This window comes from Piliocolobus tephrosceles, chromosome 13 (assembly GCF_002776525.5).
Source record: "Piliocolobus tephrosceles isolate RC106 chromosome 13, ASM277652v3, whole genome shotgun sequence".
NCBI classification, from domain to species: Eukaryota; Metazoa; Chordata; class Mammalia; order Primates; family Cercopithecidae; genus Piliocolobus; species Piliocolobus tephrosceles.
Window position 1 is genome coordinate 97749804 of NC_045446.1, and position 19886 is coordinate 97769689.

At 39.5% G+C, this 19886-nt stretch overlaps 2 protein-coding genes across 2 annotated transcripts in view; both read left to right on the forward strand.

Moving 5' to 3' along the window:
* CUL5 (cullin 5) overlaps window positions 1-19886 on the forward strand; it is a 103402-nt gene that overhangs the window by 46220 nt on the left and 37296 nt on the right. The window contains 3 exon segments of the mRNA XM_023208177.3: window positions 1034-1175; window positions 3047-3192; window positions 3275-3355. Of these exon segments, the coding sequence (XP_023063945.1) occupies window positions 1034-1175; window positions 3047-3192; window positions 3275-3355 (369 nt within the window).
* LOC111540100 (signal peptidase complex catalytic subunit SEC11A) lies at window positions 7992-9237 on the forward strand. The gene is made up of 2 exons (XM_023208178.1): window positions 7992-8144; window positions 8268-9237. Exons 1-2 carry the CDS (start codon window positions 8094-8096, stop codon window positions 8754-8756), a joined length of 540 nt encoding a protein of 179 aa, XP_023063946.1. The 5' UTR covers window positions 7992-8093; the 3' UTR covers window positions 8757-9237.

The window sequence follows — 19886 nt, forward strand, 5'->3', positions numbered from 1 at the left end:
ATTTTTATCATTTAATGGAACATCTAAAAAGTAGAGTTGCCTACTCTTTTATAAGGTCCAGTATCAGATTTTCAGTTGATCCTTTTTGCATTTTTTATGTGTCTTTACAAACATATGTATATGTCTATTTCAAACCACCAATATATCTGAAATTCAACCATGGAACTATAGGAAAATAAACATTTTCCATGTATTATCATAGTTAATTTTTACAACCACTGAAATTTGCACTATTATTTTGACCATTTTACACATAAGAAAGCAGATAAATAAGTAACAGCTGGGATTGAATTCCAGTTATGTTGGATTCTGAAACATTTGTTCTTTATTTACTTTTGTTTTGTTTGAAATGGGGTCTTGCTGTGTTGCCCAGGCTAGAGTGGAATGGTGTGATCTGGGCTTGCTGCAGCCTTGCCCTCTTGGACTTACGTGATCCTCCCACCTCAGCCTCCCAAGTAGCTGGGAGTACAAGTGCATGCCAGCATGCCTAGCAAATTTTTGTATTTTTTGTTGTCATTGAGATGGGTCTTACTGTGTTGCCAAGGCTGCTCTCAAACTCCTGGCCTCAAGTGATCCTCCCACGTTGGCCTCCCAAGGTTTTGGGATTAGACCACACTTAGTTGACCCTTGTTTACCATTATGCTAAATATACTGCTTCCCTGAAGTATTTGAGTGAATGCAACCTAAGTTATTTTGAGACAGGGTCTTACTCTGTCACCCAGGCTGGAGTGCAATGGCATGGTCTCGGCTCATTGGGACTACAGGTGTGCACCACCATGCCTGGCTATTTTTTGTTGTTGTTGTTGTATTTTTTTTATAGAGAGAGGAGTTTGCCCTGCTACCCAGGCTGGTCTCGAACTCATGGACTCCAGCGATCCACCTGCCTCGGCCTCCCAAATTGGTGGGACTACAGGCATGAGCCACTGCACCTGGCCCAGGCCTACGAATTTGATTTCCTTTTTTGGTGTTTGTACATGATACTTTGTGTATTAATAATTGAAAATTATGTTACAATTTGTTCTTGTTTTCCTAGCTTATGCTTGATACATGGAATGAGTCAATCTTTTCAAATATAAAAAACAGACTCCAAGATAGTGCAATGAAGCTGGTACATGCTGAGAGATTGGGAGAAGCTTTTGATTCTCAACTGGTTATTGGAGTAAGAGAATCGTATGGTATGTTCTGAACTTTTATGATCATAATTTCTGTTTCATGGAAATTGTAGAACAATTACGGAATAGCACAACGTTGTGTTTATTAGCATACAAAGTTATATCTACTTTTTGTACTAGATTTTTTTTAAGAGTACACAAATTGTACTCTGCTTAAAAGTGTATAAAAATTCATATTAATGTGGTTAATATTTTCATGCCATTAATTTCTTGGCAAGTCTTTTTAGTGAAGTAAATTAGATATATAAATTTGATTGTATAGCTTATAAAAGGAAACTAGTTCATTAAAAGGTTAGATATTCATGTTTCAGGAAGCAGGTTAATTCCATGAAAAGTAATGAAAAGGAGAGCATGTAGGAGCATATTCCCTCTGACTTCTCATCTGTTTCCTGTTACTTAGAGTATGCCTCTTCCCCAGGCTTCATCCTCCTCCTGGAGGCCTTTCTTCATTCCCAGACTAAGTTCTGTCATTTAGTGCTTCACAGTACCTGTGCCTCCTTGGCATAGTACTTTTGTTTAATTGTGTTGTTAGCACTGTGTCTTTAGTGAACATAGAATGCATGGCACAAAATCACTCTAGATAAGTATTTATTGAGTTAATGAACCTATAGAGTTATTTTTGACTGGCTTTTCTTCATTGCCCCCATAATCCTTTAGTTATCAAGCCTTTAGATTTTCATTAGCAGTGCTCCTGAAATTTATTTGTTTTTATTTGAACTGCCACCAGACATTAAACTTTACATGCAGTTTTGAAACAGTCATCTTATAATGATCTTATTGCTGTTGTTTAACCCATGTGCTGTTCATAAATGTTTAAGCACTATTTTATTGGTATTTTTTCTACTTACCCCTTAAGTGCTACACCATGCTTTTTTTTTTTTTTTTTTTTTTTTTTTTTTTTTTTTTTTTTTTTTTTTAAGAGATGGGGTTTTGCTCTGTTGCCCAAGCTGGAGTGCAGTGACATGATCATGGCTCATTGAACCTCCACCTCTCAGGCTCAAACAGTCCTCCTATCTCAGCCTCCTGAGTAGCTGGGACTGCAGGCATGTACCACCACACCTGGCTAATGTTTTCTTTTTTTTTTTTTCTTTTTTTGAGACAGAATCTCACTCTGTCACCCAGGTTGAAGTGCAGTGGCATGCTCTCAGCTCACTGCAACCTCCACTTCCCGGGTCCAAGCAGTTTTCAAACCTCAGCCTCCAGAATAGCTGAGATTACAGGTGTGTGACATCACGCCCAGCTAATTTTTGTATTTTTAGTAGAGACAGGGTTTCACCATAGTGGCCAGGCTGGTCTTAAACTCCTAACCTCAAGTAATCTGCCCATCTTGGCCTCCCACAGTGCTAGGATTACAAGTGTGAGCCTTTGTGCACGGCCTTAATTTTTCTGTAGACACATAATTTTACTATGTTGCCCAGGACATCTTCACAACCATTTGTAATTTACCATTCTACCTTACCTTCTATTAGCCTTGCAATCCACTTAGACAACCTAGTCATATTTTCTTGTGCTTTTCTGCTTCTGAATATTTACTTACCTTACTAATCTCCATTTATGCAAATTCTAGTTGATTCTTTAAGATTCAGTTTAAATCCCATTGCTTCTGTGAATGTTTTCTTGATTATTCAGTTAGAAGTCAGTCTCTTACCTATTCAAAAATAAAATAGTCTATATTTGTATTATTTATTTGTTACTTTCCTGCTTTGTGCTGTCATCTTCTTCTTATGGAGAAGGATTTTGTCTTATATAATTATATGTTCTCTTGAGCATTATTACCTTGCACATAGTGACTCCTCGATATTTATTTCATTTATTATACTCAAAATATTGATTTTAATCATAATTGGAGTAATACTTTATTTTCTGTTTTTCAGTTAACCTTTGTTCTAATCCTGAGGATAAGCTTCAAATTTATAGGGACAATTTTGAGAAGGCATACTTGGATTCAACAGAGAGATTTTATAGAACACAAGCACCCTCGTATTTACAACAAAATGGTGTACAGAATTATATGAAATATGTAAGTTAGAACTTAGCATATGTGATAATTTGAGCAATTCTCTTGATATTCTTAAAATGATTGCTATTTTGCTTCTGGACAGGCAGATGCTAAATTAAAAGAAGAAGAAAAACGAGCACTACGTTATTTAGAAACAAGACGAGAATGTAACTCTGTTGAAGCAGTAAGTAATGTTGTAATTGTACATTTTGTGGGATTATTTGAAATACAGAAGCATAGGAATGGCAAATAAACAACACAAATAACATTATTTAACAGCCAACATTGTTAATTGATTTTAGTTATTTTTGCCTATGAACCATAGCACACCTTCATGGGAAGTATCTTATTCAGAACACATTGTCCTTTGGAGCTGGTATGCAAGATCAAATCTATTTGCCATACCTGTTCTAGAGGTTATTTAATATAATTAATTTTTGGTAAGTTTTCTTTTATTATGTTTTATGGATATCTAAAGTTAACCATTTTTGTGATTTTCATGTTGCAAGTAATATATGCTCCCTTAGAGATACAATTGACTCTCTTTTTTTGTGCCAGTTATGTTCTCTGAAGTGGCTGCAAACACCAAATTAGTGAATAATGAATCATTTATTCCTAGGGGATATTTCTTCTCCTTCTGGGAAGATGTTTCAAACTTCATTTGTCATGAGGTAAAATATTAATTATTATTATTTTTAGAAACAAAGTCTTGCTCTGTTGCCCAGGCTGGAGTGCAGTGGTACAGTTATACCTCACTGTAACTCCTGGGCATAAGGGCCCCTCCTGCCTCAGCCTCCTAAGTAGCTGGGACTACAGGCATACGTCACCATGCCTGACAAATGTATATATATATATATACACACTTTATCTTTTTTTTTTGAGACAAGGGCTCTCTCTGTTGCCCAGGCTGGAGTGCAGTGGTACAATCTTGTCTCCCTGCAACCTCTGCCTGAAAGGCTCAAGCAGTTCTCCTGCCTCAGCCTCCCACGTGCTGGGACTATGAGCGCATGCCACCATGCCTGACTAATTTTTTTATTTTTAGTAGAGATGGGGTTTCACCATGCTGCCCAGGATGGTCTTGAACTCCTAAGCTCAGGTGATCCACCCACCTTGGCCTCCCAGAGTGTTGGGATTACAGGCGTGAGCAACTGCGCCCGGCCACCTGGCTAATGTGTTTTTCTTTTTTCTTTTTTTTTTTTCATAGAGAGCAGGTTTTGCTATGTAGCCCAGGCTGGTTTTGAACTCCTGGCCTCAAGCAATCCTTCCTCCTCAGCCTCCCAAAATGCTGGGATTATGGGCATGAGCCACCATACTTGGCCTCAAAATATTAATAATTTGATGAAAGCATCAGCTTTTTATATTGTTTTATTTACTTTATGTTATATGATAAAATGCATATTTTAAAAAGCAAAAAACTGGTCAGTGATAGTACCATGGTAGGTGTTTTCTTTTACATGGAGGACTGACCTTAGGGTGCTTTAGTATAAGTAAAGTTAGAATGTAGTTGGGACAGTCTTGGAATTGTTGAAACACAACAATAATATTTCCTCTGGTTCCTTTCAGTCTTTGGAGCCTAGGAACTTGATTTAGATTTGCATTCTCAGGAATAACATTCTAGCTTGCCCATAATCAAATATTTTTCAACTATGAATGGGATTAAACATTTTTTTTTACTTTTGACTTTGGCTTTGTCCATCTTAAGTGGTAGTTGTGTTTATTTTATTCTTTGTTCAGAAATTATGCTGAGTTGGATGTCTTTTCCCTTTGGTTCTTTTAATTTTTGTTTTGCTTGTCCTTGATTTGCAGTATGCATCCTCTTTGAGTGATTGAAATAGTTTTGATATTGGCAAAAGGAAGGATAATTTAGTGGTTATTTATAGAAGTTCTTTATAGATATATAAATCCAGGCTTGGGCTACATTCAGAAGGCCAGGAAGGCTATTGACTTTTTTTGGAAAACAGGTGGGCCACAGAGTTGTCCCTTAGGAAGATTAATCTGGTGACAGGAAAGATGAAAGACTGGAATGGGGAAGAGCTTTGAATAAGAAGTAGAAAGTGTTTGCAGTAATTCAGGCAAGGTATTAGGCAGACCAAATAGAGTTACAGTAGTGGGAATGGAAAAGACAAGGGGAGAGAGAAACTTCTTTTTTTTTTTTTTTGAGACGGAGTTTTGCTCTGTCGCCTGGGCTAGAGTGCAGTGGCCGGATCTCAGCTCACTGCAAGCTCCGCCTCCCGGGTTTACGCCATTCTCCTGCCTCAGCCTCCCGAGTAGCTGGGACTACAGGCGCCCGCCACCTCGCCCGGCTAGTTTTTTTGTATTTGTAGTAGAGACGGGGTTTCACCGTGTTAGCCAGGATGGTCTCGATCTCCTGACCTCGTGATCCGCCCGTCTCGGCCTCCCAAAGTGCTGGGATTACAGGCTTGAGCCACCGCGCCCGGCCGAGAAACTTCTTAGAGGTGGAACGTTGTTCACATGGATGGGGCTAAATATCACAGAGAATCAAGCCAATAATGTTTCTGAGGTTTCAGCCATGGAGAGCTGTGCTGCTACGGAGAGATTAGGTATAAAAATAAGTCTTAGTGAGGGAGAAAGGATGAGTTCATTTTGGAGGATTTGGGTATTTGTTATAGATTGATGTACCTGTAGCACCTGGATGGGGATGTTAGCGTTTTATAAGGTGAAATTGTTTTGATCTCCTACTACAATTTATATAAGTTGGTTATATCATAGCCACATTAAACTTATGAATTTTCAACTATAAAGGGCCAACTAAAAGAATGAGTCCAGAGTAGCTGGGACTACAGGTGCATGCCACTACGACTGGCTAATTTTTTATTTTTTGAGATCACATCTCACTGTGTTGCTAAGGCTTCTTTCAAACTCCTGGACTTGAGCAGTTCTCCCACATCGACCTCCCAGAGTGCTGGGATTACAGGCACGAGCCACGGCACTTGGCAGTAATGGTCAAAAGTTTGAAATGAAATAGGATATTTGCATAGTTTCAAAGTATCTTCCCCACGATATTTACTAAAGGAGAAGCCTGAAGATGCCATCTTAATTAAGTGATCAAGGTGAGCATCACCAGTAGTAGGACATGCTGATATACCCCGTGATATGATACACTAAGAAGAATACAATATTATTTCTGTTTTATTCTTGCCAAAAATGTATAATCTTACTGTAATAATGAGGAAAGATTAAACAATTCCAAATTGATTGATAGCCTACAAAATGGCTAATATTCTTTAAGGTGTCAAGACTGTAACAGACTGAAGGATAAAGGAACTGCCACAGATTGGATGAGAGTAGGAGAAATAACAACTAAATGCAACATGGGCTTGTGGATAGGATCCTGGAATAGAAGGCCATTAGTGGAAAAACTGGTGAAATGAATAAGAGCTAGAGTTAAATTGATAGTATTGCACCAATACTATTTTCCTGGTTTTGATAGTTGTACTATAGTTATGTAAGATGTTAATGTTGGGAGAAGTGAGGTGCTATTTTTCTGCTAACTTTTCTGTAATCATCAATCAAAATAAAGAAGTTGAAAAAGAATATTGGCTGGGCGCAGTGGCTCACACCTGTAATCCCAGCACTTTGGGAGGCCGAGGCGGGCACATCACCTGGTCAGGAGTTCGAGACCAGCCTGACCAATATAGTGAAACCCTGTCTCTATTAAAAATACAAAAGTTAGCCGGGCGTGGTGGCATGCACCTGTAATCCCAGCTACTCACGAGGCTGAGGCAGAAGAATCTCTTGAACCTGGGAGGCAGAGGTTGCAGTGAGCCGAGATTGTGCCACTGTACTCCAGCCTGGGCGACAGAGCAAGACTCTGTCTCGAAAAAAAAACAAAAAAAGAATATTATGAAGAGTGCCTTTTTTTTTGGAAACATAGTTTGATGTGTCACCCAGGCTAGAGTGCAGAGGCGTAATCTCCACTCACTCCCGGGTTCATGTGATTCTCATGCCTTAGCCTCCTGAGTAGCTGGGACTACAGGTGCCCACCACCACGCCCGGCTAATTTTTTGTATTTTTAGTAGAGACAGGGTTTCACCATGTTAGCCAGAATGGTCTTGATCTCCTGACTTCGTGATCCACCCACCTCTGCCTCCCAAAGTGCTGGGATTACAGGTGTGAACCACCACACCCGGCCAAAAGTGATTTTTTTAAAAAAATTTTTTAATGAAGTAAGAGTAATGCTATAGAGTGTATTGGTGGTGGTAATGCTTCTGCTGCTGCTTTTACTTTATGGAATATGGTCAGAAAAGGTCTCTTTGAGGGAATGATATTGGAGTTAAGACCTGAATGATAGGGAACTAGCCTTGTGAAGATCTGAGACAAAAGCATTTCAGGCTGAAGGAAGAGTAAGTGTAAAAGCTTTGAAGGGGGAAGGAGCTTAACATATTTTAGGAACAGAAAAAGGTTAGTGTGGCTAGAGCATCACAGGTGAGGGATGGAGAGTGATGCAAGATAAGGATAGACAAGAAAGCAGAGTTCAGTGCAATCGGAAGCCAATCAAAGATTTTAAGCAGAGAACTGATTTGATTTCCATATTACAAAATAGCGTTTGGTCTGCAGTATGGTATTTAACAATCTAGGTGAGAGGTATTGGTGGCAGTAGAGATGGATATATAAGAAGATGGATTCAAAGTATATTTGGGAGGTATATCTAATAAGTTGTTCCTGTTTCACAAACGAGGAAACAAATTCAGAAATGTACAGAAGGTTGCCCTCACACAGATAGGAAATGGTGAAGCTGGGTTTCAATTTAAGTCTAATCTAGATCCTGAGTTCTTAAAGATACTATTAAGCACTTTAGAATATATAAAGAAGAGACGGTGAGCCCGACCCGAGCGCCAGTCGTTCCGCCCGCTGGTCATCGCGCCATATCCCGTGCCGGTGTCCTGCTTGCCGTCCCCGCCATGCTCTCTTTAGACTTTTTGGACGATGTGCGGCGGATGAACAAGCGGCAGAGTCTGGATTTCACCAGGTTGCCCAGGCTGGTCGTGAACTCCTAAGCTCAGCCATCCGCCCACCTCAGCCTCCCAAAGAGCTGGAATTGATTATAAGTGTGAGTCACTGTGCCCAACCTTAATCTCTATTATCAAGTCCTAAATTTCGGAATGATTGTCTCATCGGCACTAATGATCTGGAAGGGGTTAATGGTAATAACTGGAAGTGAAAGTCCAATTGTAGTGGTGCTCAGTGGCAGCATGGAACCTGCATTTCATAGAGGAGATCTTCTCTTTCTAACAAATCGAGTTGAAGATCCCATACGAGTGGGAGAAATTGTTGTTTTTAGGATAGAAGGAAGAGAGATTCCTATAGTTCACCGAGTCTTGAAGATTCATGAAAAGCAAAATGGGCATATCAAGTTTTTGACCAAAGGAGATAATAATGCAGTTGATGACCGAGGCCTCTATAAACAAGGACAACATTGGCTAGAGAAAAAAGATGTCGTGGGGAGAGCCAGGGGATTTGTTCCTTATATTGGAATTGTGACAATCCTCATGAATGACTATCCTAAATTTAAGTATGCAGTGCTCTTTTTGCTGGGTTTATTCGTGCTGGTTCATCGTGAGTAAGAAACCTGCCTTGCTGTTCCTGGGAAGATGCCATACTTTTCGTTACTGGATGTTTGGAGTAGATACTGGTCTGTGATTGGTGGAATGGAGAACACACGTGTTGGTGCTTCTTGGTAGCACTGGTTTGCATTAGTTTATGTTTCCACGCCAGAGTTTGTGTGGGCGGGCACATGTGCACCACAGAGTGCACTTGAGGGGACTTTCAGTCACAGAATTTCATAATTGTCATTGTCACACTTTCACATTTTTGTACATCAGTGAATTTTTTATATTAAAAGGTTGAGCCAAAGCCCCCAGTGTTTGTATTTTGAAGCCAAGCTTCACTTCTAAAGTGCCTACAGAGACTTGTAAATGAAAATGCAGCTCTGCATGAGTTTGAAACCGTCATACCTCCTTCTAATAGGAATGGCATATACTGAGGTGGTCGTAAGTCTTAACTTTTAAAATTTTAAATAAAAGACTTTGCACATTGAAAAAAAAATAGAATATATAAAGAAGAGACATATAGTTTGGTAAATTATTTGGGTATATGTATTGCACATCTGTGTATATAATTAGCACTCTTGGTTGCAAAGGACAAAACCCATCTCAAAAAAAAACAGGTGGGTCTATGGGTTCATGTAAAATTCCTCGTGGACAGTGCTAGGGTAAGACTAAAAGGAAGTAAATGTGGTTTCAGAAACTCGTGACTCTGTGAGAACTTTCTAGGTATGTGATGTGATACCATAAATATGATATATTTGGAGAAATTTTTCTTCTGGTCTGCTTTATTATCACTTAGAGTTGATAGGCATTTGCTTGAAGTGGAGACCATGAGAGCTGCCAGCCTGTCCTTCCAGTTTGTGACCTAAGAGGTGATAAGAGTCTTCCTCTGCTGGTTTTAATTGACCCTACTTTAAGTGGTCCAGCTTGGATCAAGTGCCCAAACTTGGATCAACTGCTGTGTGTTTCTTTGCACACGTGTGTAAGCATGTTTTAAGTGCCAATATACATGTATTTGTAGTATGCATAATATAGTAGTACTCATCCAGAGGACAGCCGTTTCAGAAATTTTAACTATTTGCAATTCAGGGGAGAAATCTATAAAGTAAATTAGGCTGTGCGTGAGGGCTCACACCTGTAATCCCAGCACTTTGGGAGGCTGAAGCGGGCGGATCACAAGGTCTGGAGTTTGAGACCAGTCTGGTCAACATGGTGAAACCCTGTCTTTACTAAAAAAAAAAATACAAAAAAATTAATTGGGCCTGGTGGCATGCACCTGTAATCCCAGCTACTCAGGAGGCTGAAGCAGGAGAATTCCTTGAATCCAGGAGGCGGAGGTTGCAGTGAGCCAAGATCATGCCACTGCACTCCAGCCTGGGTGACAGAGCAAGACTCCGTCTCAAAAAAAAAAAAAAAAGTAAATTAGTTCAAGAGTTCTGAGCAGTTAAGTGTTGCATTAGATGTCTGAAGCCCTACTCTTACAGTTTTATTTTTACTTATAGGAGAGCCACTTAGACCCTACTTAGATCTGATTTTACATACAATTCTAATAAGCTTGATTATCACTGGGTGGGCCTATAGCAGATGAATAGGAATGTATTAGTAAAACAAGGTAATAGGCTTCCAAGCTGTGCTGCTGAACAGGCATATTGACAGCAAAAAGTAACACAACCATAAGAAAAGAGCAAGAAAAAAAAATTGAGCCTAAATGCCTTTTTTGTTTTAAGAGACAGAGCCTCGCTATGTTGCCCAGGCTGGAGTGCAGTGGCTATTCACAGGTTTGATCAGAGTGCACTGCATCCTCAAATTCCTGGCCTTCAGTAATCTTCCCACCTCAGCCTCCTGAGTTGCTGGGGCTGTAGGCGCATGCAACCACACCCAGCTTTAAGCCAAAATGACTTAAAATTTGTGTTTGGTTTTTAGGTGATAGTCCTGCATACCTTAGTATTTCCTGGGGAAATTCAGGTAGTATTTACTACATACCCACAGTGTGTCAGGCAGTATGCTAGTTGGGGATAATAAGATAGACTTAGTCCCTATCCTCAGGATGACACTAGAATAAAATGGATTGTTTATATAATAGAGGAATAGAAAAGTGAATTGGTACTGTAAGTCTTGATCACTTCAGAATGACCAGGGCACCGATAGGGAGGGAGTGTATTACAGTGGTTAGGGTCATACGTGTTGGAATTAGATGAAAATTTGAATCCCACAGATGTTATTTTACCAGCTGTCTGCATTTTGTCGTTATTCATCCTTTGTAGCCTCTCTTTTCCTAACTATAAAATGGAATAGGCCGGGCGCGGTGGCTCACGCCTGCAATCTCAGCACTTAGGGAGGCCAAGATGGGTGGATCATGAGGTCAGGAGTTCGAGACCAGTCTGGCCGACATGGTGAAACCCTGTCTCTACTAAAAAAAAAAATACAAAAAAATTAGTTGGGCGTGGTGGCATGCATCTGTAATCTCAGCTACTCAGGAGGCTGAGGCAGGAGAATCGCTTGAACCCGGGAGGTGGAGGTTGCAGTGAGGAGAGATCACACCATTGCACTCCAGCCTGGGCAACAGAGCTAGACTCTGTCTAAAAAAAAAAAAAAATTGAATAGTACCCTTTTGTATTAGCAGAATTAAATGAAATATGATATATTAAGCATTTAAGCACTGTGCCTGGCATGATAGCTTTTACTGTTAGGCACTGGTTCAGAGAAAACTGCTTACTAATTCTAAGACAAGTAAAAACTGTTTTACCATCTGTGCAAAATGGATTTAAAAAGCCCAGTAGACAACTAGGTCACAAGTTACAAATTATTAACATTAAAATAAGCACTTATTAACCTTCAGTATTTCGGTTATGTCAGGCATAGTATCCTCTCCACAGAGGAGGTCTAAAATTTTTAAAAAATTAAGTTTGGTGTTCAAAAAGGCAAGGTGATCCAGACTTTTGTAGTGCCACTAATCATAATAGTACAGAAAGAATCTTAGTCAAACTAGAAAGGCCAGGAAATTAGTGATTGAATACATTACAGATATCCTTGTATGGTTAAGGGCCTGGTAATGATAGAGTAGAATCATAAAGTGGGGGAGCTCAAGATAATTTTTATTTCAACTTTTACTTCATAGCTGAGGCAAAGCAAACTTCCTTATACAGAGCTATATAACTAATGAAAATCTGAAATGCTTTTTTTTTAAAATGAAATTTCAACGAGGTAGAAATAATTATGCAAATTGAATACCACTAAAAGAAGAATCTGGCTGGGTGCGGTGGCCCACGCCTGTAATCCCAGCATTTTGGGAGGCCGAGGCAGGTGGATCACCTGAGGTCAGGAGTTCGAGACCAGCCTGGCTAACATGGTGAAGCCCCGTTTCTACTAAAAATACAAAAAATTAGCCGGGCGTGGTGGCGCGTGCCTGTAATCCCAGCTACTTGGGAGGCTGAGGCAGGAGAATCGCTTGAACCCAGGAGGCGGAGGTTGCAGTGAGATGGCACCATTGCACTCCAGCTTGGGCAACAAGAGCGAAACTGTCTCAAAAAAAAAAAAAAAGAAGAAGAATCTACCACGTTTCGTAGCCTACCTGTCTCACCTTTCGTCTTCCAGACCTGTGAATTCATTCATTCAACAGGTACTTATTGGAGTGCCTGCTGTGTTTTATGGCAGGCATTATTTTTGAAGAGTTTATAGTCTTGCTATAGAGGAGGTTAAAACAAGCACATTGATAGTTAAAGTGTTTCGCCTTGCAGACCTCTGGGGAGAGATTGCTATGGATTTAGAAGTTGTGCTCATCTCAGGCAAACATACAGGAGTTGATGGCATATGGCAAAAAGTTTTTTTCTTCACGGAATCTAGCAAAAGGAGACAGAAAGGGAATACAAGGTGAGAGAGATGGCTTATCACTATACTTTCCATTCAAGATGTATTTTCAAATAACAAGTTATATATTTAGGATCGACTATGTATATAGTAGTTTGGTAAATGGGAAGAAATACAAAAGAGGAATAACATGATTTCTGTCCTTAAGAAACTGACTCTGTTGTTAGGACAAGACTCATTTGAAATTAGGAGAGAATTCTATCTAGCAATCTCCCTTCTTTTTGCCTAGGTAAAATAATTTTCTGAAGGATTTTTTAATATATAGAAATCTATGCCATAATTGTTCTCTTTATTTTTAAAAAGAGCTTTGTAATGAAAGTTTTAAAATATTTACACAAGTAGAGAAAATACTATAATGAACCCTACCCCCATACCCAGTCCTCCAGATTCAACAATTATCATTATTTTGTCATACTTGTTTTGTTGATCCTTCTTTTTCTTTTTTCCTTTCTTTTCCATTCCTCCCTATTTCCCTCCCCGTTTTGCCTCCCTTCCTTCCTGCATTCCTACGTTTAAAAATAAATTTATGATGTTGCTCATTTTTATGCCACTTACATTGTATTAGTCCATTTTCACACTGCTGTAAAGATACTACCTGAGACTGGGTAATTTATAAAGGAAAGAGATTTAGTTGACTCACAGTTCCACATGGCCTGGGAGTCCTCAGGAAACTGAATCATGGCGGAAGGCGAAGGGGAGGCAGAGCACATCTTACATGGCGGCAGGAGAGAGAGAGAGAGTGTGTGTGTGCAGGGGAAACTGCCACTTTTAAAACCATCAGATTTTGAGAATTCCCTCTCTATCACAAGAACAGCATGAGGGAAAACCATGCTGATCCAGTCGACTCCCACCAGGTCCCTCTCTCAACATGTGGGGATTACAATTCAAGATGAAATTTGGGTGGGGATACAGAGCCAAAGCATATTACAATCTATATTGTAACATAACCTGTATGCACTGTAGTATTACCAACTGGTTCTCTAATGATGACCATTTCATTGTTTATAGTTTATTTCTTATAAATAGTGCCTTCTGGAATATCCTTAAATACCTCTATCTTTTTAACATCCTTGTGTACACATCTTTTCTCACACTTGGCTTCCTCTTGGAATCGAATCTCCTGGAAATTAGATAGCTGAAGTAAAAGTCCCTGAACCTTTTACAAATTGCTACACAATAAATACCAAACTGACTTTTAGGAATGTAGTCCCATCAACTGTGTGCTTGTTTATCCATGTCATCGCTGATCTGACTTTTGTCTGTTGATCTTTACCAATCTCCCGGTATCATAGATTTTACAATATTTTTTGTGTGCATTTAAAAATTAATGAATATTAATAATTAGAAATATTAAACATTAATGTTTATAATTATAACTATAAATAATAAGTATAAGTACATAAAATTATAATTATTTATTTTATAAATATAAAATAATTTTTTATTTTGTGCATACGTACGTGGTGTAGGTAGTTGTATGTATTTATGGGTTACATGAGACATTTTGTTACGGGCATGCAACACATGATAATCACATCAGGGTAAATGGTATCCATCACCTCAAGCATTTATCCTTGTGTTATAGACAATCCAGTGCTTTTAGTTATTTTTAAATGTACAATTAAATTATTTTTTACTAGAGTCACCCTGTTATGTTATCAAATACTATGTTTTATTCATCCTGTTTTTTTGTTTTTTTTTTTTTTTTTGTGACAGAGTTTTACTCTTGTTGCCCACCCAGGCTGGAGTGCTATGGTGTGATCTCACCTCACCGCAACCTCCACCTCCCAGGTTCAATTCTCCTGCCTCAGCCTCCCAAGTAGCTGGGATTGCAGGCATGCACCACCACGCCTGGCTAATTTTGTATTTTTAGTAGAGATGGGGTTTCTCCGTGTTGGTCAGGCTGCTCTCGAATTCCTGACCTCAGGCAATCCACCTGGCTCAGCCTCCCAAGGTGCGGGGATTACAGGTTTGAGCCGCTGCGCCCGACTATTCATTCTGTTTTTGTACCCATTAACCGTCCCTATTTCCCCACCACCACTTCACTACCCTACCCAGCATCTGGTAACTATCCTTTACTCTCTATCTCCATGAGTTCAATTGTTTTAATTTTTAGCTCCCACAAATGAGTGAGATTGTGTGAAATTTGTCTTTCTGTGCCTGGTTTATTTCACCTAACACAGTGTTCTCCAGTTTCATCCGTGTTGTTGCAAATGACAGGATCTCATTCTTTTTTTATGGCTGAATAGTACTCCATTGTGTTTATTTACATTTTCATTCTTCATTTGTTGATGGACAGTAAGGTTGCTTCCAGATCTTGATTATAAATAGTGCCGCAGTAAACGTGGGAGTGCACATATCTCTTCCATATGCTCATTTCCTTTCTTTTTGGTATATAGCCAGCAGTGGGATTGCTGGATCATAAGGTAGCTCTGTATTAGTTTTTTGAGGAACCTCCAAACTGCTCCATAGTGCTTGTACTAATTTACATTCCTACCATCATTATACGAGGGTTCCCTTTTCTCCACATCCTCACCAATATTTGTTATTGCCTGTCTTATAGATAAAAGCTACTTTAACTGGGATGAGGTGAGGTCTCATTGTAGGTAATATCATCTGCAAACAATGGTAGTTTGACATCTTCCTTTCCAGTTTGGATACCATTTCTTTCTCTTGTCTGATTCCTCTAGCTACAACTTCCAGTATTATTTTGAATAAAATTGGTGATAGTGGGCATCCTTGTCATGTTTCAGATCTTAGAGGAAAGGTTTATAGTTTTTCTCCATTCAGTATGATACTAGCTATGGGTCTCTCATATGTGGCTTTTATTATGCTGAGGTATGTTCATTCTATACCCAGTGTTTTGAGGGTTTGTGTCATGCAGGAATGTTGAGTTTTATCAGATGCTTTTTCAACATCAATTGAAATGAACATATGGTTTTTGTCTGCCATTCTGTTGATATGATGTATCATATTGATCAATTTGTGTATGTTGAATCATCCTTGCATCCGGGGATAAATCCCACTTGATCATGATGAATGATTTTTTTTTAATGTGTTACTAAATTTGGTTCACTAGGCTGGGCTCAGTGGCTCATGCCTGTAATCCCAGCACATTGGGAGGCCAAGGCGGGTGGATCACTTGAGGTCAGAAGTTCGAGACCAGCCTGGCCAACATGGTGAAACCCCATCTCTACTGAAAAAAATACAAAAATTAGCAGGCAAGGTGTCAGGTGCCTGTAATCCCCGCCACTCGGAGGCTAAGGCAGGAGAGTCACTTGAACTTGGGAGGTGGAGCTTGCAGTGAGTCAAGATAATGCCACTGCACAGCCTGGGCAACAGAGTGATACTCTGTCTCAAAAAAACAAAAACAAAACAAAAATTTGGTTTGCTAGTATTTTGTTGAGGATTTTTGCATCAATATTCATCAGTGATATTGGCCTGTAGTTTTCTTTTTTAAATGTGTCTTTGTCTACTTTTGGTATCAGGGCAATACTGGCCTCATAGAATGAGTTTGGAAGTATTTCCTCCTCTATTTTCAGAACAGTTTGAGTAGAATTGATATTAGTTCTACTTTAAATCTTTGGTAGGATTCAGCAGTGAAGCCATCAAGTGCCAGGCTTTTTTTTGTTGGGAGAAATTTTATTATGGCTTCTATCTCATTATTATTGATCTATTCAAGTTTTGGATTTCTTCATGGTTCAATCTTGGTAGGTTGGGTGTGTCTAGGAATTCACTCATTTCTTCTACATCTTCCAATTTATTGTCATACCTTTCCTAATAGTAGACACTAGTGATCCCTTGAATTTCTGTAGTATCAGTTGTAATGTCTCCTTTTTCATCTCTGATTTTATTTCTTTGGATCTTCTCTCTTTTTTTCTTAGTGAGTCTGGCTAAAGATTTGTTGATTTTTTTGTTTATCTTTCCAAGAAACTAACTTTTTGTTTCGTTGATCTTTTATATTCTTTATTTTAATTTCATTTATTTATTGTCTGGTCTTCATTATTTTTCCTACTACTTTTGGGTTTGGTTTCCTCTTACTGTTTTAGTTCTTTAAGATTAATCATTAGATTGTTCACCTAAAGTTTTTCTCCTTTTTTGATGCAAGTGCTTATAGCTGTCAACTTCGCTCTTAGTACTGCTCTTCAGTCAGCTTGTGATGGATGCTGCCTGGCCTGGGACTAACCCTTCAGGGCAGTGGCTCCTCCCTGGTCCAGGGCAGGTCCAGAAATACCATCCAAGAGCCAAGACCTGGAATCAGGAAGCCCGAGAGCCCACCTGGTGCTCTGCACTCCTGTGGCTGAGCTGTTACCTAAGATGCAAGACGAAGTTCCCTTTATTTTTGCCTCTGCTTTTCTCAAGCAAAAGGAGTGTGTCACCATAACCATCACAACTGGGAATGTGCTAGGTCTCACCTGAAGCCAGCATGTCTCAAAGGTTCACCCAAGGCCCATGGCATACTACCTGGTTGTTGCTGCTGGTTATTTAGGGCCCAAGGGCTCCTTAGTCAGCGGTGATGGATCCTACTAGGATTGGATTGTCCCCTTCAAGCCAGCAGGTTCCCCCTTCTGTCCCAGGGTGTGTCTAGAAATGTTGTCTGGGAGCTAGGACCTGGAATGATTCTGACCAATACCCTATCCTACTGTGGCTGAGCTGGTATCCAAGATGTAACACAAAATTCTCTTTACTCTTCCCTCTCCTCTCCTCAAGCAGAAGGAAGAGGTCTCTTTTGAAGTTGCAAGCTGTGCTCCCTGGGGTTGCGGGAGGGGTGGTACAAGCACTCCCTTAGCTGCACCGGCTGGTGTCTCAGTAAGTTGTATGCATCTGAGCCCATCTCAGCCCTAGGGTTTGCCTAGAAGGTACAGTCCTTGTGGCCTAGACTGCCTTTCAAGTTTATTTGGAGCCCCAGAGCCCTTTAGCCTACAGTGTGAGGCTTGCTAGAACTCAAGTCCTCACTGCTGGAATGGGCGATTCCCCTCTGTCTAGGGCTGGTCTAAATGCTCCCTCCATGGGCATGTGTCAGCTGAGTTCAGCCTACTTTTGCTTTCTGCTGTGAAAGGGTGGCAGTGAGTTCAATGCAATATCTCACAGTCGCTGCTGTCTCCCTCTCCCAAGCACACAGATTCTCGGTGCCATACGGATGGTGCTGGGGGATGGGGGAGGGGTAGCATTGGCGATTCAAGACTATCTTTGCTACCTTCTTCAGTGCCTCTTTCAGTGGTATGAAGTTAAAACCGTGTGCTATGACTGCTCACCTGATTTTTGGTTCTTATGAAGGTGTTTGTGTGTGTGTAGATAGTTGTTAAATTTGGTGTTCCTGCAGGAGGAATGATCGATGGAGGCTTCTATTTGGCCATCTTGCTCCACTCCTCTATGCTTTATTATTATTTTTTTAGAAAGAGGGTCTCACGGTGTTGCCCAGCCTGGCCTGCATATTTATTCTTATTACTGACCATTTGTATTTATTCTTTTGTGAATTCAGGATAATCTTTCATAAACATCACTTTCATTGTTTTACTTTTCTATTCAAAAACTGGAATACTGGTCAGGCATGGTGGCTCACGCCTGTAATCTCAGCACTTTGGGAGGCTGAGGCAGGCTGATCACAGGTCAGGAGATTGAGACTATCCTGGCTAACACGATGAAACCCCATCTCTACTAAAAATACAAAAACAGATTTAGCCGGGTGTGGTGACAAGCGCCTGTTGTCCCAGCTTCTCCGGAGGCTGAGATGGGAGAGTGGCGTGAACCTGGGAGGCGGAGCTTGCAATGAACCAAGATCATGCCACTGCACTCCAGCCTGGGTGACAGAGTGAGAGTCCTTCTCAAAAATAAAAACCCAGAGTATCATTATTTCATACCCCTGATTTTTAAGACCCTTCATAATTTGACCCTAACCTATTTTTCTAACTTAATATGGTTCAGCAAGAGTCACTCTACTCCAATAAGAAATATTTTCTTATTCATATAACTCATTCTGTTACTTTCTTTTCTTGGATTCATTTTAGCAATATTTTCTTCTGCCTACCCAAAATCTTACAAGGATTCTTTTAACTCATCTTGTAATAAAATTGTAATAAAGTAGCTCAGATCGTCTAGCCTTCATCAGTTTCTTCCTATTTGAATTCCCACAGTAACTATTGTTTCTACCACTAGGTTTAGTAGCAAATTATAGACTGCCTTGTATTTTTTATCAAGTACCAGCTGTGTGCCAGGACACAGCACAGTCTGTATAGCTGTGGACAGAGCACAGTCTTTGTCCTTAAGTTTATAGTATAGTAATGATGCGTTTTCCAGTTATTTGCTTATTAGTGAAGTTGATCTTCTTTTCATACACGTCTGTACGTATGAACCACACACACGTTTTTAGGTATATAGTTTATGGGTTCCCAGCTGGATTGTAAGATCATAGAGGGCATGAACAATGTTTTTTACTTCTCTATTCCTTAAAACACATAACTCAGTTCTGAGCATGTAGCCATTACTAAGTATGTACATGCTCTACTTCTGTAGTAAGAAAAGTTGGAGGCTATGGAGATACATACCTGGCCTTAAATTATAACTCAAGACCTTATGAACCAACTGTGCAACATTTGCAAGTTATGTAGCTACTCTCAGTCTATGTCCTCATAAAGTAAGTATCTGCCTCATGAGGTTGCCATGTGGGTTAAATAATATCTATATGTAAAGCATTTAGCATAATGCCTGGTACAAAGTAAGTGCTCATTAAAAGATACCTGTTACAATAATTTGTTTAACCTCTCAAGCTAGAAACGGATTCAACAACCTTTTATTTCCCTAATCCCTTTCATTTAAGCATTTACCAAATTTTTCTCAGTTTACTTTAATTATGTTGTCAATTTAGCTTCTCCTTTTAATCCTGGTTGTAACCCACAGTAAGGAATACATTTTATATTGTGGCTTAGAATATACTGTTTATTTGTACATATCTGAAACAAAAGTCTTATGAAATAATATTCATTGTTACAATGTGTGATACACTCTGATATTTTTTGTTGTATCTTGTGTACTTTTTTTTAAAAAAAAACCTGGTCACAGTCATTAAAACTGATTTCACAACATATAGTCTGAAACACACTGGGGATTTTTAGAATCTGCAAAATTTCAACTACCGCTGAACAGGATAATGTTCAAGTGAAAGTTTTCAATGAAATAGAAAACGCAGAGCTTAGAGTTTACTAAGATTCCACTTTGTCTTTGTCCTCTGTTAGTTATATAGTTAGATTTACCTATGCTCAATCTGGTTTCACTGCTGAAAGT

Excerpts from the sequence above, each read along its gene's own strand:
- LOC111540100 (XM_023208178.1), top strand. The coding sequence starts at position 8,094 with ATGCTCTCTTTAGACTTTTTGGACGATGTGCGGCGGATGAACAAGCGG. Across the intron at positions 8,145-8,267 it reads GGCGGATGAACAAGCGGCAG|CTCTATTATCAAGTCCTAAA; the intron begins AGTCTGGATTTC and ends CCCAACCTTAAT.